The 26,956-nt window shown below is 33.7% G+C and overlaps 3 protein-coding genes and 1 long non-coding RNA gene across 4 annotated transcripts; 2 read left to right on the forward strand and 2 right to left on the reverse strand.

Moving 5' to 3' along the window:
- Positions 1-1,275: 1,275 nt before the first annotated feature.
- LOC140842557 (polyubiquitin-like) lies at positions 1,276-3,720 on the reverse strand. Its single transcript, XM_073210551.1, has 2 exons — positions 3,587-3,720; positions 1,276-2,796 (listed from the first exon to the last, which is right to left on the reverse strand). Exon 2 carries the CDS (start codon positions 2,794-2,796, stop codon positions 1,420-1,422), a length of 1,377 nt encoding a protein of 458 aa, XP_073066652.1. The 5' UTR covers positions 3,587-3,720; the 3' UTR covers positions 1,276-1,419.
- A 2,321-nt stretch (positions 3,721-6,041) lies between these two features.
- On the reverse strand, positions 6,042-9,108 carry LOC140842559 (cytokinin riboside 5'-monophosphate phosphoribohydrolase LOG3-like). Its single transcript, XM_073210554.1, has 7 exons — positions 8,872-9,108; positions 8,090-8,187; positions 7,889-7,919; positions 7,110-7,209; positions 6,706-6,776; positions 6,474-6,617; positions 6,042-6,354 (listed from the first exon to the last, which is right to left on the reverse strand). Exons 1-7 carry the CDS (start codon positions 9,046-9,048, stop codon positions 6,268-6,270), a joined length of 708 nt encoding a protein of 235 aa, XP_073066655.1. The 5' UTR covers positions 9,049-9,108; the 3' UTR covers positions 6,042-6,267.
- A 6,727-nt stretch (positions 9,109-15,835) lies between these two features.
- Positions 15,836-17,424, forward strand: LOC140842560 (uncharacterized). The gene is made up of 2 exons (XR_012120438.1): positions 15,836-16,000; positions 16,974-17,424. It is a non-coding gene; the product is annotated as an uncharacterized lncRNA (long non-coding RNA).
- Positions 17,425-22,200: 4,776 nt separating this feature from the next.
- On the forward strand, positions 22,201-25,390 carry LOC140842558 (phenylalanine ammonia-lyase-like). The gene is made up of 2 exons (XM_073210552.1): positions 22,201-22,706; positions 23,481-25,390. Exons 1-2 carry the CDS (start codon positions 22,321-22,323, stop codon positions 25,228-25,230), a joined length of 2,136 nt encoding a protein of 711 aa, XP_073066653.1. The 5' UTR covers positions 22,201-22,320; the 3' UTR covers positions 25,231-25,390.
- The last annotated feature ends 1,566 nt before the right edge of the window (positions 25,391-26,956 follow it).

A 26,956-nucleotide genomic window follows, 5' to 3' on the forward strand; every position in this document is an offset into this window, starting at 1 on the left:
TGACATATTTTCGATTCCACTCATAAAAAAATATTAAATCTTACTATTTGAATATACGAATATAAATTGGTGAACATTAAATCATATACAAAATAAGTTTCCACTGAGATAATATCCAATTGTAGGGTTTTAGTAAAATGATATATGCGTCCTTTGTCTTAAGTTTGTGGGCTGGGTACGGCGGAGGGTCTGAATTGGGCTTTAGCCCGTATCTGGTTTTTTTGTTTTTGTCTCTTATTCTTATTAGCCCAACAATGGCTTAAGGTTTAAAAAAGGAACCAATTTTTCTTTAATTAATTTGTCCCCATTTCGACGCACGAGAGAGAACAATCAACAATGGTTACTTGGTTTCAAAGTGAATTTTATGTTTAGTTATATATATAGATATATGTATATTTATATATTTTTGAGATTAAAAAATAATAATTTGAACTGAAATCAACATTTATTACACAATATATTTTTGATATAAAATAATATTTTTTAATCAAATATCATTTCTGATGTAATATTTTCTCATAACATAAATAAAAAAATATATGATATTTTTGCAGTGAAAAATAATATTTTGGAAATAAAAAATACTAATTTTTCATTAAAATTAGCTACAACAGTTAATTTTTTTAGTGTTTTTATTTATTAAATTATGTACTATATTTCGATGTATAAATATATAAGTGTATAAAGTAATTTGGCACTCGAATAGATAAGTTTATGCGGAACCATCTTTGGCCTACTTAGGCAGCTGTTTAGAACAAAGAAATGTACCGAGTCTCTAATCTTCTAAAATTCAACTAACAAGAGTTTTTCTGTAATTTTAAATATTAAACGATATTTATCTTTTTAATATTAGTATTTTAAATATATAGTTATTGTCGATGACTTGCAGCTCATTTAATACCAAATTTAACATAGAGTTCGGGATCAAAATTCAGTTCTAACAAATCACATCTCAAAAAAAGGAGGAGAAGAAATAATAGGTATCACCCATAAATGTTTGAAACCTCACATATTGATGAAATAGCTTAGTAGTCTGGTCTCTAAGAGCAAAATGTTTTAATTTTAGGAAGACAATTCTTGGTTGGTTTTCCTTTAGGTACATGTGTAATACCTTACTTCTTGCGTAGTTATGGCTTCATTTATTTCTATTCAACTTATTTTCAATTTTATGAAACGAATCTAATAATTTTTGCAAAATCCCTATACCGATCTGGCTGATAATTTTCACACAGAATCAAACTGCATTTGTAATTAAAATGCAAAAAAGAACATGTCTGCCGCAAAATCAACGATAAGAATAATCACAGGTATAATTGCCACCAAACTGAGTATTAATAAGTAAGCCCAATCGTGTGTACCATATTTCATACTGCTGAACCAAACCCATATTATAAAACTAAACAGATCGTGATTGCGTACTTAAATGTCACCACCTCGGAGACGAAGCACCAGGTGGAGAGTAGATTCCTTTTGAATGTTGTAGTCGGCAAGCGTGCGACCATCCTCGAGCTGCTTGCCAGCGAAGATGAGCCTCTGCTGATCTGGTGGGATACCTTCTTTGTCTTGAATCTTAGCTTTCACATTATCAATGGTATCCGAGCTTTCAACCTCTAACGTGATTGTTTTTCCAGTTAAAGTCTTGACGAAAATCTGCATTCCACCCCTCAAACGCAAGACCAGATGAAGAGTTGACTCTTTCTGGATGTTATAATCCGCAAGTGTTCTCCCATCTTCAAGCTGTTTGCCGGCAAATATCAGTCGCTGCTGGTCTGGAGGGATACCTTCTTTGTCCTGAATCTTGGTTTTGACATTGTCTATTGTGTCAGAACTTTCCACCTCTAAGGTGATGGTTTTACCGGTCAAGGTCTTGACAAATATCTGCATCCCGCCTCTGAGTCTCAGCACTAGATGGAGAGTCGACTCTTTTTGAATGTTATAATCAGCCAGAGTCCTCCCGTCCTCAAGCTGCTTGCCAGCAAAAATCAAGCGTTGCTGATCCGGAGGGATGCCTTCCTTGTCTTGAATTTTTGCCTTGACATTGTCTATTGTGTCTGAACTCTCGACCTCTAATGTTATGGTTTTCCCAGTTAAGGTCTTGGCAAATATCTGCATTCCACCTCTGAGTCTCAATACTAGATGGAGAGTCGACTCCTTTTGAATGTTATAATCGGCTAGCGTCCTGCCATCCTCGAGCTGCTTGCCCGCGAAAATCAAGCGTTGCTGATCTGGAGGGATACCTTCCTTATCTTGAATTTTCGCCTTAACATTGTCTATTGTATCTGAGCTCTCGACCTCTAATGTAATGGTCTTCCCAGTCAAGGTCTTGACAAATATCTGCATGCCCCCTCGCAACCGAAGCACAAGATGCAGAGTCGATTCTTTCTGAATATTGTAATCAGCAAGGGTTCGGCCATCTTCAAGCTGCTTCCCAGCAAAGATCAATCTCTGCTGATCAGGTGGGATACCTTCCTTATCCTGGATTTTAGCCTTAACGTTGTCTATGGTATCAGAACTCTCAACCTCGAGTGTGATGGTCTTTCCTGTGAGAGTCTTAACAAAAATCTGCATTCCACCACGGAGACGAAGAACAAGGTGGAGGGTGGACTCCTTCTGGATGTTGTAATCCGCTAGGGTTCGTCCATCCTCCAGCTGCTTCCCGGCAAAGATTAGCCTCTGCTGATCAGGTGGAATTCCTTCTTTATCTTGAATCTTTGCCTTCACATTATCAATGGTGTCAGAACTCTCGACCTCGAGGGTGATGGTCTTGCCAGTGAGGGTCTTAACGAAGATTTGCATCTGAAGGAAAAAGGAAAAGGAGCCATTAAGCCACGAGCATTTTGCAATGCACAACAAACAATTGGAAAAATTGAATATTCCACACAAGCACTTGAATACCAAATCTATCATCGATTTGCAAAAAAGAATTCCAATTGAAATAAAATTTCAGAAAATGAGAAAATTAACCAGACGCTCTTAATTCCTGAATACGTTTTTCTCAAACTCTTAGCTATGAAAATTCTATACTTTCATTGCTTCAAAAAAAAAAATTCAATACTTTCATCCAAACATTACTTTTTACAATCAAAATCCAGTACGTTTCACCAAAATCGAAAATTTCAAAAACCGTCAAGAAGCCAAAGTTTTATAAACATCTACCCCAAAACAGGAACTTTCGATTTGTCATAATTTCAAACAAAATAAGAAATCAAAATAAAATAACTATTAATAAAGTAAAAGAACCACAGTGCATCTTCGAATTAATATCAGCTTTGAAATCAACTTGTACAATTCCAATCAAAGAACAACGAAATATGGTAACATATTACCGATCCAAAAAGCACTGGCCCTTATGAATAGACGAAAAACAAGAAATCGACAACTCAGCGATCAAAGACCAAAAAAAAAAGAATCCAACAAGACACGATTCATAATGGAATAAACATATTAAACATAGAAAGGATCTAATCATTTCAAATCAACAAATCCGATACTGTTCACACAAAAAAAAAAAAAAAAAAAAAACAGGATGTTCAACGAATAGAAAGTACAGGATCATAAAGTACCAGACCAAAATCAAAGAATTTACCTTTGAAGAAACTGATTCAGGGGAAGAGTTCTGGGAGAGATTTGAATTTTTGGGCAATTGTTTCGGAACACGAATGGAACGCAAAATAGAATGAAGAAAATGGAGACGACCTAACAGCTTATATAGAGGCAAGCTGGTTGGGTCGGCTAAATATTAAAATATGTATTTTTGGAAAATAAACTAAATTCCGTTACTTTAAAGTTAAGGCAAAGACCTGAGTTAACGCTCAAACGAGAGTTCTCGACCAATCTAGAATCACACAAAATAGTCAAAGGGTCAAAAGTAATTTACATAAATTTAGATAATAAAAGTAATATATACGTATTTTAAAAAATCTTAGTGACATTTACTAGAATTTGAGTCTTTATTTGATATCTGAATCTATTTTGAACCTAAAGTTTCCAGTCCAAAGTGAAGATAAAAACAATAAAAGAGTGTTATAGGGGGCTGGGATGAATGGTTCTTCCAATGCTCAAGTGACGTTAAAGAATAAGTAACAGGAAGAGCTTAAACTTCTCTCGAAAAAGAAGTAATAAATTGCAACCCGATATTTATAATAGGAAATATAAGAGACCACGCGTGTTCAATAAGGGATCATGCGTGTAACTCGCGCGCTATTCACCTGGGGCTCACCCTCCAGGGTGATTCAAGGCATGAGAGCGAGACCAGAGCGTGAGACGAGCTACTCCTCAACACTCTTCCTCAGCATCCCAAACGTTCATTCTTGGATTAATCAACTCTCCTCTTTATCTTTCCATCCATCTATCCAATTCTTACCTCCACTTCTCGCTTCATCATTCCATATTATCATGTAATCCCATCATGGTTAGGGTTTAACTTGTTGAGATGGAGCTTCATACATTACCTCTCCTCATGGGCTGCTTCTATCCTGTGGGATTGGACCTAAGCTTTAGTTCTCACCTTTCATGTTTTAATTGGGCTTGAGCATGTGATGAGCCCAGGTATTGCTTAAGATTTAAAATTAACCAACGAGTCTGATTATCGTTCCATACAATTCAACATATGGTTTCCATTTTGATTTTTGGGAACCGGAAGCGAACGACCAATTCTTCATTCTAATTCCGATTTCCATTTCCAAACGGAAGTCGAAAAAAGATATTGCACGAAATATATATCCAACATAGGTATTATGTATCCAATGCTATATGGATCAGATAAATTTTTTTCAAAACCGACGATGGAAAATGAAAAATTTAGGTTGGAGATGACCTAATAACTCGATAAGAACATATTTTGTTGATTGGATGATAGATTATCTACGAATGATCTACATCTACATTCACTAAAGTATGTCTCACATCTTCATTCACATTTTATTGAAGTATCATGAACACATAATCACTCACTACGTACATCCATATTTTGTCGATTGGATGATAGATTGTCCACCAAGCAATCTACACTCACCAAAGTATTTCACATATCCCCAATCATTTTTTCATAAATTGATTAATAGATTATGCAGAGTGATATTCACCCGATGAAGCATCAACTGAATTCCGCTTTATATGTATGAAAATGCTCCAACTTGTCCTTTCATCGATCCTTTAAGCTGACCCTCTTCCCTTCTAGTTTCTTGTTACTAGCCATTGGTGGGACAATGTTGTCTGTGGATCATATCTTAACAGCAAGCAAGCGTCAGAAAATTAGTTGATAACACACATGGTCCTTCTTTATTATCCTTATTTCTTGGTTACACATGTTGTCTACACACACATGGCCTGGCCCTTTCATTTATTAGTTTTCTTATGGCATATTAAAGTACTTATTCCACATATTTGTTTGCAAACAATGCATATGCATAACATATTGCTTCTTGGAATTTAGAGTATTACATGGTAGTTTATGTTAGAGATTTTTCTCAAAATCGTGTTTCTGCACATATATAAACATGATAATCAATATGCGGAAATAGTTCTAGCATTACTTCCGGCCATTGAATAATTTGTAATTCTTCTGATTTTTCTCCGATTGAAGCCTTCTAAACACTTACGCTCTCTGTAGATGATGTATATTTCTTACGAGATGTATGCTTAGGGACTTCAATCACCTCTATTTATAGTCGTTTCTCATACCATCAACGAGAAAAGTCGGGAGTCTGAATGTCAAAAGAAGATGCGCATGTCATCTCAATTGTCAAAAATTTGAGGATACATGTATTGTTCGTAAAAAAAATAGTAGGCTTCTTGGTCGTCGTCAATTTCTACACGCTACTTCTTTTTATATATGTGTCATATTTCTTACAGTTTATAGATGATAAAATATTTGTGTGCACGCAATGCGGATGCCAAGATTTTAATGACCATAGTTTATCTCTTATTCACTTCCTTATTCATCATTTTTCCGTAACACGGAAAGACGTTCTCCGAGCGCACCATTTTACTATAAGATATATGATCAAATAATATAGATGCATAGATTGTTGAACAGTGACATAAATAGTGTAAGTTTCCCTTGGTCGAAAATTAAATTACATAAGATAATATAAACTTAATTACTATGTGAAGGGAAAATAAGATTCCAGATTACAAGATAGAATATACAAAATACTCTCCCACAGCAAGAATATTAAACTTTCCCAGTTAGCTTTTCCTTTCGATACCAATTTCAGGATCTAATCATCTCTGCTAGTCAGCAATTCAATTCAATTTTCTTTCACCTCAAAATATAATATTTCTGGGGTAACCGAGCTGCTCCATCTCCCAACTCAATTTCGAAGCAACCCTTTCATGGCGAGGTACATATTCCTACAGTTCACAAAGATTTGAGCAATTATGGGCTCAACTATAAGTTTGAAACAGTTGATCTTTCAGTGTGTTTTGAGGTTCTTTGCCGGGAGATTGTACTGAAAAATGATAAATCTTACCTCCAGTTTCTTTACAAGTTCCCTCGAGGTTGTTGCAGATACGATAATGTGACGAGCATTTGGACAAATGAAGCCTTCCTCTACAGCTTTGTCAATGAACGACAATAGGGAATTATAATATCCATCCACATTCAGCAATCCAACCTGCGAAAATGATCATGATACCTTAATATATGGCCCCCTTCACCACATTTAGATCAACGAGTTTCTTAGTTTTTCTTGATACGTATACCGGCTTATCATGAATTCCAAGCTGAGCCCAAGTTATGACTTCGAGTAATTCCTCCAAAGTTCCATAACCACCTGCATATTTCGGGTTAACCGGATTTGAGACTCGAAATTTACTCGATTCATATACAATAAATGTCATGTTGATGCTTAAAGATTAAGAGAAACATATATTGCTTTGAACTTTGTTAACTTGTCCCTTGTTTGTCCTGGCATATACAGTTAGTGGAAGACATAATCATATGGTAAAGTCACAGGTGAAGTGTGTTTTGTCTTCCTTCAGACAGACAAAACAGTTTTGAAATTTCAGTTTACTTTTTTTAGTACCACAGGTTGCACCACCTAAATCCATTAAAACTAACCCCCTCGTCCTAGGTCCGGGTCGGCTCATTTAGGCATAATACCAACCTGGTAAGGCAATAAAAGCATCTGAATGCCTAGCCATCTCAGCTTTCCTTTGGTGCATATCAGCAACTGCCTTCACTTCCCCGACGGTTACACCGGTTAACTGCAAAAAAATTAATCGATCCCATTAATTCAAAGTGTCGGATAAAATCCAAAACCAAGAAAATTTAATCACATTTAGGCGCTGTGCACTTTTTGCAATAAAAGAAGGGTGACTAATCCAAGAATCTTGAAAGTCGTCAACACCAGAGCAAGTGGTAGATTTACTACCAGATAAAAACATATACATACACTTGAATAACTTTTAAAATCACATAAAAGGCCAATATAGAAGAATACAAGAACACAGCAGAGCGAATATGGGGTGGGGGTGAAACAGAAAAAGAAATATGTTGGAGAACACTTGAGTCCAAAAATTCATAAATTGTTGTGAAAAAACACCAGCCACCTAAGTACTATACTGTGGATAAGGTTGTAAAAGACCAAACAAGACACAAGGATTTCCATTTTTCCATCATGTCAGAATCTAGGAGAACATCAGATTGATCACATTTCTTCAAAGAGGAGAAAATACACAAATTCAATTAAAAAAATGGAAAATAGTAATAAGAATTGGTAATGATGAATAAGCGAGCAATCCAAGAATCTACTGCAGCTAGAGCCATCATAAGAGAAAAGGCTCAAGAATTAGTAAAATCTTTTGTTGAATTTCTAGTTTATTTTACTTTTTTATTATTATTAATAAAAGGTCTACTTTTAAATCATAGCAGACAATAATATACCTCTCTAGGCATGAGAGTCTTGGGAATCACCCTGCATAGGGAGACAATAACATGACAAATATCACTTACAAAACCAAACATAACAAGCTTAGTAATCTTGAAAAAAGTAAAATTCTCATTTTTTTTTGGCTATTTTACAACCTTTGTAGTCCAAAGATTCAATGCGAATACAATTAGAAATTCAAAAAACAAGAACCTTACCCAATGACATGCCTACCGCCATTATGAACAGCTTGAGAAACCAACCCCATTAAGCCAATGCTACCTCCTCCGTAGACCAAATCAATGTTGCTTGAAACCTTATAAAACACGCAAATATATTAATATTATAGTTCCCAAAAAACTCCGGAAAAAGTACATAAAACAAAGCCGAAAAAATTATTATACTAACAGCCATTATAATAAGATTACAATTTACAAGTAATATACTGCGTGGAAGTACTTTTTAAATTACAAATGTTATTTTGATAAAAGATGAACCTCACTGCTAAAATTTAAGGGACGCCATTGATGAATTGACTGGACAAATGTGAAGTTGAATCTAAACTGGAAATCTATCTGAAACTAATGCGGGATTTTTGCTATTTAAATTCTGGAGGGAATAACAGAAAGAAGAAACAAAAATGAAGATTCTACATGTTTGTGGACTGGGAACACTACGTGCATGAGAGAATACGGAGTTAAATATTAATATAAAAATCAATGGCGAATGCAATGAGATTTAAAAATCCCAAATGCAAAAACACCGGGAATTTCTAAGGGAAAGAAAGAGAGAGATGAACTGAAGAAACTCTTGAAGCGATTTCAGGTCGAATTTCAAGAAATAACGATGAAAGTTGCAAAGGTTTAGAATAGATTTTCCACAGCCCATTTGAAAATAAAGCAACATTTTACAGCATACCCACTGAACAAAATAACAAGAATAATAAAAAAATGCCAACTTCGTTCAATAGGAAAGAAAGCGAAGAAGATACGAATATTACCAAAACTTTTCCCAGTTCAATAGCAGATTCTTGATAGCTAGTCTTCTTGCCTTGGCTACTCCCACAAAACACACAAATCCTCTTGAATTTTGATGACGATTTCCCTTCATTTTCTCTCTCCATTTCCTTTCCTTGCAATTTCTCTCTTCGTGTTTTTGGTTTATTATCCCTTATCATATATGTTGAACAATAGAGCAAAAGATGAATCTTGCTGCTAATAATCGTCTACCTTATATATTATGCATACGGCATCAAGGTAAGTCTTATGTGGGATATATATATATATATATAAATATATATATATATATATATAGAGTAGGTATCATGTGAGACCGTCTCACGGATCTTAATCCGTGAGACGGGTCAACCATACCTATATTCACAATAAAAAGTAATACTTTTAGCATAAAAAATAATATTTTTTCATGGATAACCCAAATAAGAGATCAGTCTCACAAATATGACCCGTGAGACCGTCTCACACAAGTTTTTGTCATATATATATATATATATATAATCAATTTTGATGTTATCTATCAATAATATTAATCTTCGTCTGGTTAATATCACACTTATATATTGAACACAACGAACTATGTCAAAATTATTCTTACATCAATTCTTTTTGTAACATATCATGTCTATGTCAGTTGTAAATTATAGCTTGGGACTGTTGTACGGGTTCTGTTTGATTAATGAAGACAAAACAACTTACAAAAAACTACCATTTTTCTCTGAAAATATATTTTTGATCATAAATTTAATAAATTCGTAAAGTTTTGTCAATATTTCCCATTATTTCCTTCATTACGACAGGCACGTGTGGACCACTTCATTTATTGATTTTATTCTCTTTTTTTTAAAACTTCCATCGTTTTAATGTTCATTAATAATTTTTAAAATCATTTTTGTAAGGAATATAGTGTTTTGTTCGACATATAATAACATATATCTAATATAATCAAATCAGTATAAGATGCAAATTCGTGTTTAATCAGAATTAAGTTTTGTGTCATATGTTACAACATCTCGAACAACATGCAACGGAATATTATATTTTAACACAAATTTACTTGAAATAAATAGATGAACGAGATTAAATTTGCACAAATATAAATACTTGTGTGGTGCCTTATGACAAAATTAATCACTAGAAAACCTAATCGTTTATACTAAAAGCAACCACTAATGATTAAGACTAAAATCAATTTCCTCAACAAGTTCAGAAAACAAATGCTTTCTAAAACAAATAACAAGAATAAAAACTTAATCACGAAAGCTAAAAACGTGAGCCAAAAGGAAATCCACGAAAACTATCTTCTGCCAACTTCTTCAAGGATGTTATCTGCAGATGTTCCTAACATTCAAGACAGCACGCGATCACCACTTTTCAACAGCAACGGCTTCGGAAATTTTTCTCTAAAAATCTCAACACCGTGTATATGTATGTATGATCGATATATATCCAACCCTTCACCAATGTCTCTGACCTCTTATTTATAGATAAGTACTTTTATCTTCACAAGAAAATCTAATATACAAGGGAAATAAGAGTTTTATTAGGAATAAACTCTTTAAACAATCTCATTAAATCATTCTAATAAATATCATATCTTAGAATATATTTGAATAATTATCTTATTATTTAAGAAAGGCAAAATCATAGTAAATATTTAATTAGTCAAAGCACGAGGAAAAGATGTTGTTAGAGAAATAATTTAAGTCAAGAAATATATCAATTAAATTCGGAAATAATATTTCCCTTCAATTTTTTTTTTTGCAAAATTGGAAACATCTTATATGCATAAGAGCTGTCACAAGGTTTTAAAGCCCGGATATACATACATACATATATATATATATATATATACACACACGACCTATATATATGATAGTTGATAGACACTAATTTTTTTTAAAGAAAATTGTATAAACATGCAATGCTTGTATTGTGATGCTAGTACCTAATAATGAATGTTGCATAAATATTTTTGGAGTTGATGAATAAAAAATAGGAGTGAAAAGTGCATGTTTGATGCATATTATTCTCACTGTCTTAATATTTGAGATATAGAAAGTTCCACGAGATTGATTGCAATGTGAAAATGACACATCAATAAAATTTTATCTTACATAATTACTTCTCTGAGGATTTTGCAATTCATTTTGGTTTGATTAGGAGATTGGTTGTAGTAATAAAAAAAACTTTTTCATGCGTTTTTTCTTTCTAAAAAAAAATGATGTCGTTGTTCATAAGGTGAATTCCATAATTTTTTATTATTTTAATAAAAATCTTTAAAATAATATTTGATTATATAATTACCAATATCTATTAGACCGACAGAAAAATATTCATCAGACAGAGTTAATTTTTTTCCAAGTAAAAGCATATGCATTTTTTTCATCCAGAAAATTATGCCTATCAAGTAAACTATAATGGATAAATCATGTGTAATAGACTCAAAACTAAGACGACAGATATATGGAGAGACTGAAACTCTGATCTCTTGGTAAAGACTCGCCAAATCCTACCATCCAAGCTACCTCTTGAAAAATACAATATGCATATTTAATTGAGGGTAAGGTGGAATCTAAAGTTTTTGTTTTGAATTCATCAAATGATTAATTAAACATGTATTAAAACATATAAAGAGTATTGGTGTCGCACAGAAGAACTCTCTAATTAGTGAAAACTAAAACTGTTTTAAAAATCCCCCATAAGAAGAATTAGTAGAAAAATATTATTTAAGAATAGTAATAAAATTTTACTATAAATATGGTCTCTCTTTTTTTTGTCAAAATTCATTTTAAATCATAATAGTAATTAAATTTTACTGGGGGGGCTAAAATACATTTTATATTAGTGTTGGGATTCTCACACAAAATGGACGACTGGTTTGTTTATGCACCTTTCGGCCAGAAACTTCAAAAGATTTTGAACTTAATATCTATTTTTAAATATATTACTGTAACATCGGTCTAATTATTTTTAATATGCACGCCTGTTTTACACTGTATCCCTTACTTGGAAAGCCTCAAATCCCTGAGTTTAATTGGGGGAAAAAAGAATGAGTTTCATCGAGTAAAACTGATTTCGTATATCTCGAATGGGTATCTGAGTTAGTGAACTTTCGATTCCTCTTGCAAAAACTTTCTCGGGCGAACCTGTCGCATATGCATAGGGTTTACCAATGCGATTTACTTGATTAACGTCATTTGCAGGTTATGTACTACCGAAAAACAGAAGTTACGAGTTTATAAGTTATATAAAAAATATATTTTTTTAAAATTTTGAATATATCTATTGTAAGGAATAATAAATATGTATATGTTGGTAAAAAAAAATCAAAATTCGAGAAATAAAAAATGATGATTGAAAAGAAAAGTCGGGGCTGAGGGTAACATATGGGTGGCCGTTATTAAGCAGCAGCCTTGTTGTATTCGCAGGGAACATTTAATTTTAATTTCACGGCCAACTAGCATGATGTCCCCACTTCATATCATATATATATATATATATATATATATATACTGAACTCACATGCTCTTCCCCTATTCCAACCCATAATAATACTGAAAACAAATTTATATTATCATAAAGTTGAGGTACTTTCATTAGTTACTTCGGCATATATAATATATTATTTATTCAAACAATTATTTACGCTAACCATCATATCACAATCAAGCGACGATATGTGATTTTTATGATAATATATCAAGTGTGATATAAAGTAAGTTTCTTAAACGTTGTTTGTCATGTCCATCGATTGATCACGTCGATACAAATCGAGTCACCACATAGAAAATGAAGAAAAGCGTTCATCTTGGAATCTCTTCGTCATTGATCTATATTCATTCGGTCTAAGTCTAGACGGCATTTTCATGCCCTTTCTATTAAGATAGAACATTATGTTGATAAAGAATTGATAATAACCTTCGTGTTCATCTTCTTGAGGATAAACATCCATGACAATCATCAATGAGTTCACGAGGAAGATATATTACAAATTTTGTTCTTTTTGTTGTTTAACATCCGCACTATCGAATTTCTGATAAACGCTTTAAAAACTAATTCTGATCTCTCTTGCTTGAGTTTGATAATAACCTTCATGTTCATCTTCTCGAGAGGTAAACATCACATGACAATCATCAATGGGTTCACGAAGAAGATATATTACAATTTTGTTCTTTTTGTTGTTTAACATCCGCACTATCGAATTTCCGATAAACGCTTTAAAAACTAATTCTGATCTCTCTTGCTTGAGTGTGTCACAAAATACCCGAACGACATATTCTCTATTTGACACACACAATGATATTTACACGTAAGCATTTAGTTGGCCAATGAAATGTGAGATAGGCACCCCAACAGTGAGCCAACACGTGTCCCATTGGTGGTGTGCATATTTTTAATAATTTCATTGGGTCTCAAAAAGTGTGAACACAATCATGAGTTGTCACCCCCTTGGATGGATTAAATAAAAAAGCACCCGACTCCCCTTCTGGCTATAACTGGAAATTGCCTCATTTTTTTCTTTTTTCTGCAATCATACTCGATTTGGAAAATAGGATTCAATTTTGCTCTTACTTGTAATAAAAAAGGAAGATTTGTTTAAATTCAAAACAACATAGTTAGATGTCTTTTAGTTTTTATCATCCCAAAACTTTTTCTACATTCTCTAATTCATACAAAAAATATTTTTGTTATCCTTGAGCCCACAATTATTTTTTCGGATGAAATTCGTTTCAAAACATTGAAAATCTGAAACATATATATAATATTGCATACAAATTGTTTTAGATCCGGTACAGATGATAGAATTTTGAGTATAACATGATTGTAATATATTAATATTAATAATTACTATATTTTTTTGTGTGCTCAAATATGATATATTAATAACTGAACTAGAAGAGATTATATTGAAATATCATGTTTTAGTAGCACATATTTAATGTTTTGTATTATTTTTCGTCCCAAAAACATGTGTAAATAATACCAAAATTTGTTACACATGTTTGACTACTCAAATATTATATATTAATATCATATCTAAAATATTTAGTTCTGAAATATCATATAGTTATTCCGGATTTTCAATATTTTGTACCGAATTTCCTCCGAAAATATACATTTGGACACAATGAGTACATAAACATTTTTTGGGTTAGTCGCAAAAGAATTTGATCTGACAGAAACTGAACGCACATGTAACTATTAGTATTGAGATTTATTGGCCTTTTGCTCTAATACAAATCTAATATGATATATTACATATGCAAAATTTTTACACAAACATAAAAATGATACAAGATTTTAGGTTATTATTCTTGAAAAGTAGAATTTAGGTTTTTTAAATAACAACGAATCAATCGCGACCAAGATATATAGTTTATATATGTTGCACATCTACCGTACATAGTTATGTAATCACCGACGCCACTCACTTGTTGGATGTAATGAAACATTTTAAAATTGTACATCTAATATGTTAATGACACATTATCGATGCTAAAATAAATGTGCACGATGGACATACAACATATCAAAACTATATATACACATAGTTGATCTTGTATGCATCCATTATGGGTATCAAGCTGAGTTGGTGTCCACTTTTTAGAAATGTTGAAATTATACATTTGATAGACAAACAATACATTAGTGATCACATAAACGTAGTGAGTGCATTGACGATCAATTTTATATATGTTATAATTTCTAACAAAAAACGTAATCGCTACACGATCTTCGAAAAAATGTAAATGCGATTATTAAAATATATCGTGTTCTCATGTTAGATTATATTTTCTTTTGTAGTTCAGACATAAAAATGGATTTATATCGCAGAAAAGTTTGATTTGGTTTTCGTTACTTGGATGGATGAGCCAAAACATAAGGAGTAGTGTCTCTTGTGAGACGGTCTCACGAATCTTTATCTGTGAGATGGGTCAACCTCACCGATATTCACAATACAAAATAATACTCATAGCATAAAAAGTAATATTTTTTCATAGATGACCCAAATAAGATAGATGTCTCACAAAATACGACCCGTGAGATCGTCTCATATAGTTTTTGCAAAAAATAAGGATGGATTTTTCACAAATTGACTATATATTTGAAACGTTGGATTCCTACAAATTAGTTATAGATTGAGCCTATATAGTCAATTATCAGAGTAATATTTACTAAGCTTGAAATCAGCTTAAAAATTGGAATATTCCGCTATCTGAATGGGATCAAAACTTAATAAATTCTAGATAATAAACATATGGCGCATATTTTTATCAAATTTCGCCCATCAAATTGGAACTAAAACTATCCCAAAATAGAGTCGGTGACTCGGTTGTGTGATCGGGCTGTGTTTTGTTTCCCGCACGCGAACATTAGCAATCACAGTGTGTTGTATGTACATATAACATGATATACGAATAAGTGTAATTTTAATTTTCAAATTATATTTTCTATAAAACGAAGATTTTCAAACATCTAGCTTAGTCATGGTTACTATTTGAGATTCTTGCGGTGATTAATATCTCTAATCAGTGAAGTAAAAACTTGTTGAGACGGTTTCACGGGTCGTATTTTGTGAAACATATTTCTTATTTGGGTCATCCATGAAAAATTATTAATTTTTATGCTAAGAGTATTACTTTTTTATTGTAAATATCGATAAGGTTGATCCGTCTAACATATAAACATTCGTTAAACTATCTCACAAGAGATTTACTCAATTAGTGAACCATGCTTTCGTGGTATAATAGCGTGTTATAGACACTATTGACTTTTTAACAAAACAATGTCATACAATTATAAATGATATTTATAGTTAGCGTCTCATTCGTTAGATGCACGATGTGTTCGATTTCCTTTTATCTGAATTTAATTTTTAAATTATTTTTTCATTTTATTTCAAGATTTTACGTGTAACTAAAAAGTAATGACGTGTCAATTAAAATGAGAACACCACCACCGCTCGTTCTAGAATTTAGATACACGATATATGCAAAAAAAAAAGGAATTTGATTCTCGTTTCTTCTTTCTCCCCTGCTGTCAATTTGCACCTTGAAATTTTCGGTGCGAGGTCCGGCGGTTCTTCTCTGATCTATTTCAGATAAGAAGGTACGCAGTCTTTAGATAGGTTCTTCAGTTTGGTGAAATCAGGAACCGCGATTATTGAAATAAACACTCTGTTTAAAAAATCATCAGTTGATCTGCTGGATTAGTGTTAATCTTTTGTTGTTTCTCGCGGACCAGTAATTGTGGCTTGAATTAATTTTTGATTTTGATATTTTATTAACGCCGATTCTTGTTCCGCGATCTTATTCTCTGGGCTACAATCCCATAGGTGTAGAGCCGCAAAATTCTCTCCTTTTCTTTTTCGTTTTTGTCTTTCATAAAAAAGACTGTCTGAAGCGCATCTTTTATATTTATATTGAAAATAATAATTTTTTAATAGTTAATTCGGACATAGAATTATTGGTGATTGGTGAGACGGTCACAAGTGATTTTTCCCCAAAAAAGTAATTAACAGTGAGATATTAGTATTTTGTATTTCTCGTTCCCAAACAGTGAGTTGGGTAATTGGAGCAAATCAATCCAAACGTAAAGTAATTATTCGGACGGCCTTTGAGACCAACGATGTATCATATGCCATCGGTTGAAATTCAAATTTTACTGCTTATTTATGTATCATACTTAAACAGGCCCATTGGTGAGGGTTGATTTCATCTACATGTAAGGGCACTATCTTTATGATCAAATTTAGCCACGTATACATGAGGTCCACTAATTTTTTTAAATCACATATGTGTGTAAATCTTGTCCATCCAAACCATGTGGAGGCAGTGCCCCACATGTGACATCGAACCTACCATTGGCCAGTGACATATGACACTGATTCGAATCCTGCAGACCAACGATGTATCATATGTCACAGGGTCGAATATGTCGATGAGATTTACCGAAGATATGAGTGATAATCCCTTTTCATGATGTATGGAATCTCAGATAGTCGTCATATGATGCATGATGTGCTAGCTAGTTAATCGATATATCATCTCTTCTCTAAATATTTTCTCTGGTGGCACTGGAGGTTGAAGTCGAGTTGGTTCGTGTAACACTCTTGGATTCGAAGCCAAAATGGGGTACGTGGTCGTGATATCTCTCCCGATCATCCTCTTCTTCTTGATCACAGCCATTGCTTGTTACCTATTCGGTAGGTCACGCGGCCGAGCAGAGACTGCCCGACTTCCTCAATACTATGGACCGCCAGTACCTGTACCTCCACCTCAGAAATAGACACTTTGTCATTGTAGATTTGTAAGTTCCTGTGATGTGCTAGCAGTTTGTATCTGTCATACAGGTACGAGTACTATTAGGAAGATGGAGCGTTATGTCCTAAATGAATATTGTCTGTTTTATATAACTTTCGAATTTTTTTTTTAAATTAATAATTGGAGATTGGAATGTCTGTTTGATGCGAGGACCTGCTTGAGTCCTATATACAGCTAATATTTTGGTTTATTATGGAATGTTAAAGACCACGAGATAATTCTTTGAACAAAATTTTGGGTTTCATTTTTGTCTTATATCTCCCGTTGCACAAATATATATATGGTATAATAACGGGAAAGTTGGTGAAAAATCTCCAATCAAAACATTTCTTTGGGTTCACTCTCTACCTACAAAATTGTGGTACTATGTCATACAAAATGTGGTATACTTCATGTGTAAATGTTGTACACTTCATGTAGAAATGTGGTACTAAAAAAGTACTCAGAGACTGAACACAAACAAAATCGACGGCTGGGGACTGAAGACCAATTTCCTGTATAATTTCAATTTTCAAAATATTTACTTACAATCTCGACTGGGGATTTCTCGTGTTACAATGCATTTTTTGTTCCTTGATCAAATTTCATGGGTCATTTGATTTTAAATTAGAGAAGGTGTGACTTTTTTTTCTCGTAAAGTTTGTTATAGATTGAGATTTGGATATAACTTATCTTCAAAAATTATCTCAGAAAGGGATTGTTTAAGTTTATATACATACAAACTTGAGACACGTGACATCAAATTAAATTCACTCGAATGCACTTGACAGACGTATGTATACACTCTATCGTGACTGGTTGTTGGGCGCCAACTTCATCCATATCCCTTTCCCAACCTAGCTACTGGTTTGGCCTTTGAACAATGTTGTTAAGTAATTGTTGCGATGATACCCAAAAAAATAGAATTTATATGAATTATAATATGAACACCACGTTGTGTACAAAAATTGGTGATGAAATATTTATATTTTATTTTCTATTAATTATATATATTTGCATAAAATTAAAATAAAAAATGTAAAGAGAGACCATGGCACATGGCACGAGTTGTGAAGTATTTACACGGTGATTAATCGTTGCAGAATTTGAGTTCCATACGTCTATAAATATTTTTATGTCCAGGATCAGAAACGTGAACACCTACCATGTAAATGTTGGATTAAATGTATTAGGTCGTGAGGTTTATCGGTTTTCATGTGAATGGATGAAAATTTGGAAATGTTGATTTGTCTCTCATCGAAAAAATAAAGTGATATGTATGAGTTTATATTATGTTGTACTTTATGGAAGTTTAACAATAATTGGTCAAGAGGTTTTTTCTCCCGGACTCCGACGCAGGAGAGGCTCAAATTTGTTGGTCCTACGTGAGGTAATTTGAGATAATAAATATGAAAATAAAGAATAAATTGGAAACCGAGATATGCGTGTAAAACTCCTAAAAATTATTATGGTAAAAACCACAAGCAAGATGAAAAGAATGTCACTATAATATTTATGGTGTACAACCACTCATCGTGTTTCCAAATAGAATACACACTCTCTTAATACAGAAGAACAAAATACCTCAAAAATATTATAAAATTACACACTCAAGACGTTGATGCCGGATGATATTTTTTCATCTAAGAACTGAAAAAATATAGAAAATAAATATCCCTACAACCCAAACGCTTATCAGTCTTAATTAATGGAATATTTTGACCAATTATATTATCACAAAAACTCTTGTGAGAAAGTCTCACGAATCAATTTCGTGAGACGGGTATCTTATTTGGGTCATCCATGAAAATGTATTATTTTTTATGCTAAGAGTATTACTTTTTATTGTGAAAATCGATAGGGTTAACTCGTCTCACAGATAAAGATCCATGAGATCGTCTCACAAGAGACTTGCTCTTATATTATACTAAATATTCCGCCAAAACTGAACAAACATCGATCCTCCTCCAACTCCCTGATGGATTATAAAGTTAGGTGTACTGTCTCAACAAATTTCAAACAAATAAAGCACCAAAATAGGGGTCATTATCGATACAGAGAATAAAAATACGTGAAACACGCTATCTTTGTAATTTTCCGAAACTTTTCCAGCATGCATACATCCACCTAACTGTATGGTCTTCCAGTCTTTCATGTGATGTACGTTTCTTGGTGTAACTTGCTGGGAAACGTTGATATTATTTGTCTTTCTCTTCATTTTCAATATATTAAATATATATAAAGTTCATATATATGCTGCACATATATCGTGCATAACATATATGAATACCAATAAAGTGACACTCATATATTAAATATGATGAAACATATAAAATAGTATGTATAATAGGTGAGTGTCACATCATCGCTATTCATGTAAGTGTACATGGTAGATGTGCAACATATCAAGACTAAAAAAATCGATTCCTGCAGAAAATTTTGATTTTATGAAAAACGAAATTAAAGTATGAAACAACGTTAATTGTAAGATATTTAACATATACTTAATCAAAGAGATTGATAGGAAAAACCATTTGCACTTTGCTATGACAATGTAAATTAATGCAACATTTACCTCTAACACTAATTAGTGACAGTAAAGTGAAAAGAAATAAATAATTTAGGTATAGGGTCAAGTCTTTTCGAAAATTATGTGTAAGGAAATTGGAGACAAATTTCTTAAGAGAAAGAGTGGCAAATTACTAAGCAATTACATAACAAAAAAAGTGGAGGAAAGTTTGACCATTGGTGAGAGATCCTTCATACACTGGTCAACGTAGTCAAAGCAACCGCATTTTTTCATATTTTATTAACACAAAAATTATTGTGAGACAATCTCGTAAGATAATTTTGATAGACAAATGTTCTATATAACCCATCTATGAAAAATTATTACTTTTATGTAACAAATATATATATTTTTATTGTAAATATATGTAAGATTGATCCGTCTTATCGATAAAGATTTGTGAAACAAGATACTTATTTATTAAGATTTTTTGCAAGGTCAAAATCTCTCAATTATCTATCCAAGAAATAAAAAAAATAGCACAAAAAATAATTAAATAATAAATTTAAGTCTCAAACTTTTATCCAATCCCATTGGCACTTCCTACCAACTACACCACAATATCCCTACAATGCATGTGAACAAAAATCAATATATAAAAAATCCACGTTCAAAGACACAAGCCCACAACCACTTCCTCAAATCTGCGCCGCCCAAAATTACCAAACCAACGGTCCAGATCAATCCTCAACAAACTCCTTCACACATGATTTGCCTGCACCATTCTCTCCTCTCATGCCAAATCCACCTACCAAAATCCTCACGTTTAATATTATGATATGCAAATTAGTAAAAATAAAGCACAAATTATGGTTTTTTTTTTGGAATATTTCCACAAAGAAAATATTAAAATGTGTTATTAAGCTTAAAAAACTTCTTTTGGTTATTTTTTTTGTTTTTTGTTTATTTCCTAAAAATATTTATGAAACATAAATATTTAACTTATAATATATATCTGATTAAATATATTATTGATTTTATATCTAAAAATTTCATCCTTCAATTAAAATTTTCAAATTTTATATTCAACTTTGTTCAGTCAAATCACTTTTCAAATATTATAATTATTATAAGATTGAGTTGTAATATTTTTTGGTGTTTTAGCAAAAGAATTAAATGAATAATTTTCTTACAAAACTATTGTGTATGGTACCGCTATTTTCACAGCCTATAATTGATTTTTTTCACGACAATGTCCATTGAAAGTTTGATTAACAGTCATGAATTTGATTATCCGTGCTTACGTTTTTTTGAATGAGCTTGTCGCACATGATTTGCTAAATGTGGTTTATTTGACTAGATGATTTATAAACCACTGTGTTAGCCATTGATAGATACTGATTGATGTGTCTCATTTTTTATATATATTAATGCACCGACGCACGCGTGACATATTTGTAAAATATTTTTTCCTAATTCATATTATTTATATCTAAATGATTATCAAAATGTAATTATAAGAAATAATGATGAATTATAATGTAATTTTGATATATGAATTAAAAAATAAATTGGAAAAAGAAATAAAAAAATAAATAACAAAGTAGGAATTGAATTTGTTCAATTGTATTTTTTTTTAAAAAATGGAAAATATAGTATAGTTGGAATAAATGAATGTACATGAATTTTCCCCTAAATTATGTTCACAAAAACTTGTATGAGACGGTATCACGGATCCTATTTGTGAGACAGATCTCTTATTTGTGTCATTCATGAAAAAATATTATTTTTTATGCGAAAAGTATTACTTTTTATTGTGAATACGAGTAAGGTTGACCCGTCACATATATTAAGATCCGTGAGACTGTATCACACGAGACCCACTCAACTCGGTTTATATATTAAAATCACAACCTAACAACGGATGCTTCGACGTTATTATAGGTGTAGTGCCCCCAACACTTAATCTAAACATAATGAAATGATCAAAATTTTCTAAAATTGTATGATGAATTATTGCATAAAAAACTAAAATTTTCAGATCATTTTTTTTTATAAAATCGTCTTATAAATCAATTTTATGAAAAAAATATTTAGTTTAACCGAATTTATAAAATATTTATTTTTTATATCAAAATCACTATTTTTATTACAAGTATAAAATAAGTCGAGCATATAACGGTCTTTAGAGAGATACTCTTTTTATATAGAGTGATTCTCATATGAGACCGTCTCACGGATCATAATTTGTGAGACGGGTCAACCCTACTCATATTCACAATAAAAAGTAATATTTTTAGCATAAAAAGTAATACTTTATCATGGGTGACCCAAATAAGAGATCCGTCTCACAAATACGACATGTGAGACCGTCTCACACTAGTTTTTGTCTTTTATATATATATTTATCTCATAAATTTTTTTTCCATAATAATAAACAATGAATCGAGCACGGGGACAACACCAAATCCCATGTATTTAAAGCCATAGACTTGCCAACTACATTTCACCAACTCTACAACAAATAAATCCACCAAGAAATCTCATTTCCAGTGCGTGTGACTATCTGGTGTATTCTCTCCCAACCATCTCCCATTAAATTCTCGTCATCTCCGCAAATGGCCGCCGCCGTGAAGGAGAATGGCCATGACTCGAACGAGTTTTGCATGCCGAAGGATCAACTGAACTGGGGTGTGGCGGCGGAGTCGTTGATGGGGAGCCACCTCGATGATGTGAAGAAGATGGTGGAGGAGTACAGGAATCCGGTTGTGAATCTCGGTGGCGAGACCTTAACTATAGCCCAGGTGGCGGCGATCGCCTCTAGGGATAATGCCGTGGCGGTGAAGCTGTCGGAGTCGGCGAGGGAGGGTGTCAAGGCTAGCAGTGACTGGGTGATGGAGAGTTTGAACAAAGGGACTGATAGTTATGGAATCACCACTGGTTTTGGCGCCACCTCCCACCGCCGGACCAATCAAGGCGGTGCTCTTCAGAAGGAACTCATCAGGTATAATTCATATTTTTAATTTGAATTTTCACATTTTTTTTTCAAATCATAATTTAACTCAAAAAATCAGAAGAAAATTTCAAATTCACTCCTCCAAATCAATTGAAAAAAAATACATGCATTTCACAATACGCCGACACTGAGATATTCTAATTTTCAAATCATATTTTTGGGGACAAAATATTATATTATATTCTGTCAAAAAATATATCAATATAGATTTTAAAATGATTTTATCCAGTTACATATGATGTATTATCATTATTATATACTATAATAATTTTATTTCCAAAATAAGACCAAATATAAATTTTATTTATCCAAATACTGTCCTAAAACTCCTCAGCTCACACATTGCTATAATGTTTCCAAAATTGAGAGAAGTCAACCTGCTAGCTGGCCGTTGATATTAATTTTTTTAATTATTCATGTGTGTGTGTGTATTATCATTTTATATATTTACTAAATTCAATTGTCGGCCACAAATATAGAACTAAAACACATAATATACTAGATTATATTTACGTATGTGAGCTATATTTGAGCATGAAGACAATCATATCAAAATTATACATGTTTGTTTGTTTGTTTATTTATTTATTATTTATGGTTTGAAGTCTAATTTAATAAACTTTTAAAAAATATTATTCTAATAGAATCTTTGACTAGTGATTGTTACCACGTTGGGGAAAATAAATGATTGGAAGGTGAAATATTCAAAATTGGAATTTTCTTATGTAATAATATATTTTATGGTCTTCTGTATTATAACAGGTTCTTGAATGCTGGAGTTTTTGGAAACGGATCCGAAACCAGCCATACACTGCCATATTCAGCGACTCGGGCGGGCATGCTAGTTCGAATCAACACCCTTCTCCAAGGGTACTCCGGCGTCCGGTTCGAAATCTTGGAAGCCATCACCAAATTCCTCAACACCAACATCACACCATGCTTGCCGCTCCGTGGCACCATCACTGCCTCAGGTGATCTCGTGCCATTATCCTACATTGCCGGGTTCTTGACCGGTCGTCCCAACTCCAAAGCGGTTGGATCCAAGGGCGAATCCTTAAATCCCGAGGAAGCATTCAAACTAGCCGGAGTCGAGGGAGGGTTTTTCGAGTTGCAGCCTAAGGAAGGCCTGGCGCTTGTCAATGGAACAGCTATCGGTTCTGGATTGGCCTCGATCGCCCTTTACGAGGCCAACATTCTTGGTGTGTTGTCTGAAGTTATGTCTGCGATTTTCGCTGAGGTTATGAATGGGAAGCCGGAATTCACGGACCATTTGACGCATAAGTTGAAGCATCATCCTGGCCAAATCGAGGCTGCTGCTGTGATGGAACACATTCTTGATGGAAGTGCCTATATGAAGGCTGCTCAGAAGTTGCACGAAATGGATCCTTTTCAGAAACCCAAGCAAGATAGATATGCTCTCAGAACGGCGCCTCAGTGGCTCGGACCTCAAATAGAGGTCATTCGCTCCGCCACCAAGATGATCGAGAGGGAAATCAACTCGGTCAACGATAACCCATTGATTGATGTATCAAGAAACAAGGCCTTACATGGTGGCAATTTCCAAGGCACCCCTATTGGAGTGTCGATGGATAACACGAGATTGGCCATAGCCTCGATTGGGAAGTTGATGTTTGCTCAGTTTTCGGAACTGGTTAATGATTTCTACAACAATGGGTTGCCGTCTAACCTTTCTGGTGGAAGGAACCCGAGCTTGGACTATGGATTCAAGGGAGCCGAAATTGCTATGGCTGCATACTGTTCTGAGCTTCAGTTCTTGGCAAATCCGGTCACGAATCACGTTGAAAGTGCCGAGCAACACAACCAAGATGTGAACTCCTTAGGCTTGATCTCGTCACGAAAAACGGTTGAAGCGTTGGATATCTTGAAACTCATGTCGTCAACATACCTTATCGCGTTGTGCCAAGCCATTGATCTCAGGCATTTGGAGGAGAACTTAAGATTGTCTGTCAAGAATATGGTCAGCCAAGTCGCTAAAAGAACCCTAACTACAGGATCCAATGGGGAGCTTCATCCGTCAAGATTTTGCGAGAAGGACTTGCTTCTAGTAGTGGATAGTGAGTATGTCTTCAAATACATTGACGATCCCTGCAGCGAATTGTACCCATTGATGCAGAAACTCAGACAAGTTCTTGTCGATCACGCTCTGAGAAACGGTGAAAACGAGAAGAATTCGAACATGTCCATCTTCCAAAAGATCGAATCTTTCGAGGACGAACTAAAGGCCCTATTGCCTAAAGAAGTCGAGGGTGCGAGATTCGCCCTCGAGAGCGGAAATCCAGCTATCCCTAACATAATCACGGAATGCAGATCATACCCGTTGTACAAGTTCATTCGAGAGGAACTGGGGACTCAATTCTTGACTGGAGAAAAGGTAACATGTCCCGGGGAGGAGTGCGAGAAGGTGTTCACGGCATTGAGCAAGGGGCTCATCGTGGATCCATTGCTTAAATGCCTCGAGGGTTGGAATGGTGCACCGCTTCCTATATGCTAGTTCCTTTATAAATCCAATATGTTTTTTTTTTGTCATATTGTCTTTTGTTGTTGGATGTAAGTTTGTATCTATGTGATACTATGAACGATAATATGTAAAAATTTAAAACTCTTTAACTATAATGGATATGTGTGTGCCAACATTTCTTGAAATAATTTGTGAGGAATCGAGTAAGGACCATATAAATAACGGTGAATTATGTTTATTATAAAAATAATATGCGTGGAACTGAATTTTTATTGTAAATATAAAATGAGCAGAAGCGCTATTTCTGGTGAGCTTGAGCTTTGGATCAGCAATGTTTGAACTGAATTAAAGTTAAATAACTAATTTTCGTTAATGAAACCTTTTTTCCTGGGTCCGGTCTGGTGAGCTTGAGCTTTGGATCAGCAATGTTTGAACCGGAGCGGATGGAGCGTTGTCCGTCTGCACAAACGAGCAGATATTGGAAGGTGCTGGGAATTTTTCCGACGTGACCACTCCGACGTTCTGATCGGATCTTGGTTTTAGGACAAAAGAAACGGGGAGATGCGATATGTAGAGTAGTGCTGAAGAAGTTAATGTCCGAATGCCCCTTTACAATGAAATATACCTGAGTTTTTATAATGGTTGAGAGAACTATTTATTATATTGAGCGAAAGTCTATCTTAGGTAATTTTTTTTATAAAAGTAAACTCTTCTCCAATCCTTATAATTCGGAAATGTCTTGATTTTCTTAAATATTAATCATACGTCGGACGAGCGGCCTCGACTGAGCACTTGTGCTTGGCGGAGCTATGCTCCGGGTGTTGGTTGGGCTCGAAGCTCGAATAAGCTTCAGAGCTTGTCCGAGCTCTACTCAATGTTTCAGGCGAGCACCAGAGCTCGGTTCGACCAATCTACCGAACATCAGCTGGTGCTCGGCGGAGCCTAGCACTAGGGCTCGGTTCGTCCGAGCCGCTGAACACAAGTCAATGGTTCGGCCGAGCTCGTCTTCAGATGATACCGAATATAGGGATTCGGACGAGACGTGCTCGACAGATTACGGTTAAGGTTTTCGAGAAGAAATAAGACTCAGACACGGTTAAATATTAGGGGCATCAATTTATATTTTAAAATCATTAAATTACAAAAACGGATTGCTAGATCCTATATGTGCAAGTATGGGTCTCTGCTTATAAAGTGAAGGGGATTAAATTTTTAGGTGAGGATATAAGGCAATTTATTGATATGATTGTTATAGATCGACATGCTAATTTATTTATTCTTTTTCTACAGATTTTCAGTGCCGAATGTACCATCTATTGATATAGTGATTTTTTTTTAAAAAAAAACAGCAGAAGCAGCGTTTGGATTGTTGATTTTTTTTAAGAAAAGTAGAAATAAAAAAGCGAAAAAAAACGAAATTTCTAGCTTTTAAAAAGCACTTGAATAAGTGATTTTTTTTTAAAAAAATGCTTTTGTAACATTTTAAATAAAAAAAGAAAAAGTGCTTTTCTTGGGTTGACTTCTCAAGCAAAACACAATCTAGTAGATGGATATTTAGTTTCTGTAATTATTTGGGCTTGATACATTTTTTTTTTTGGGAGGAAATGCACCATTGAAAACTAATTTAGGAAGTCAGTAGATACAATATCCAAGAAGCCGGAAAGGATAGCTACTCCCTATCCACTCCTCATTTATTAAAGAAGCAATTGCAAAACTAGCCAATTAATGTGCAACTTTGTTTGTTGTTCTTCACATATGT

The sequence above is a fragment of the Primulina eburnea genome, chromosome 10 (assembly GCF_022965805.1).
Source record: "Primulina eburnea isolate SZY01 chromosome 10, ASM2296580v1, whole genome shotgun sequence".
NCBI lineage: Eukaryota > Viridiplantae > Streptophyta > Magnoliopsida > Lamiales > Gesneriaceae > Primulina > Primulina eburnea.

Bases quoted from the DNA above. Each gene is read 5' to 3' on its own strand.
- LOC140842557 (XM_073210551.1), bottom strand. From the start codon at position 2,796: ATGCAAATCTTCGTTAAGACCCTCACTGGCAAGACCATCACCCTCGAG.
- LOC140842559 (XM_073210554.1), bottom strand. From the start codon at position 9,048: ATGATAAGGGATAATAAACCAAAAACACGAAGAGAGAAATTGCAAGGA. The intron at 7,920-8,089 runs GTAAGGTTCTTG...CTCCCTATGCAG, and splicing joins GGCGGTAGGCATGTCATTGG to GGTGATTCCCAAGACTCTCA. The intron at 6,777-7,109 runs GTTGGTATTATG...CGAAATATGCAG, and splicing joins TGCTTTTATTGCCTTACCAG to GTGGTTATGGAACTTTGGAG.
- LOC140842558 (XM_073210552.1), top strand. From the start codon at position 22,321: ATGGCCGCCGCCGTGAAGGAGAATGGCCATGACTCGAACGAGTTTTGC. The intron at 22,707-23,480 runs GTATAATTCATA...GTATTATAACAG, and splicing joins CTTCAGAAGGAACTCATCAG to GTTCTTGAATGCTGGAGTTT.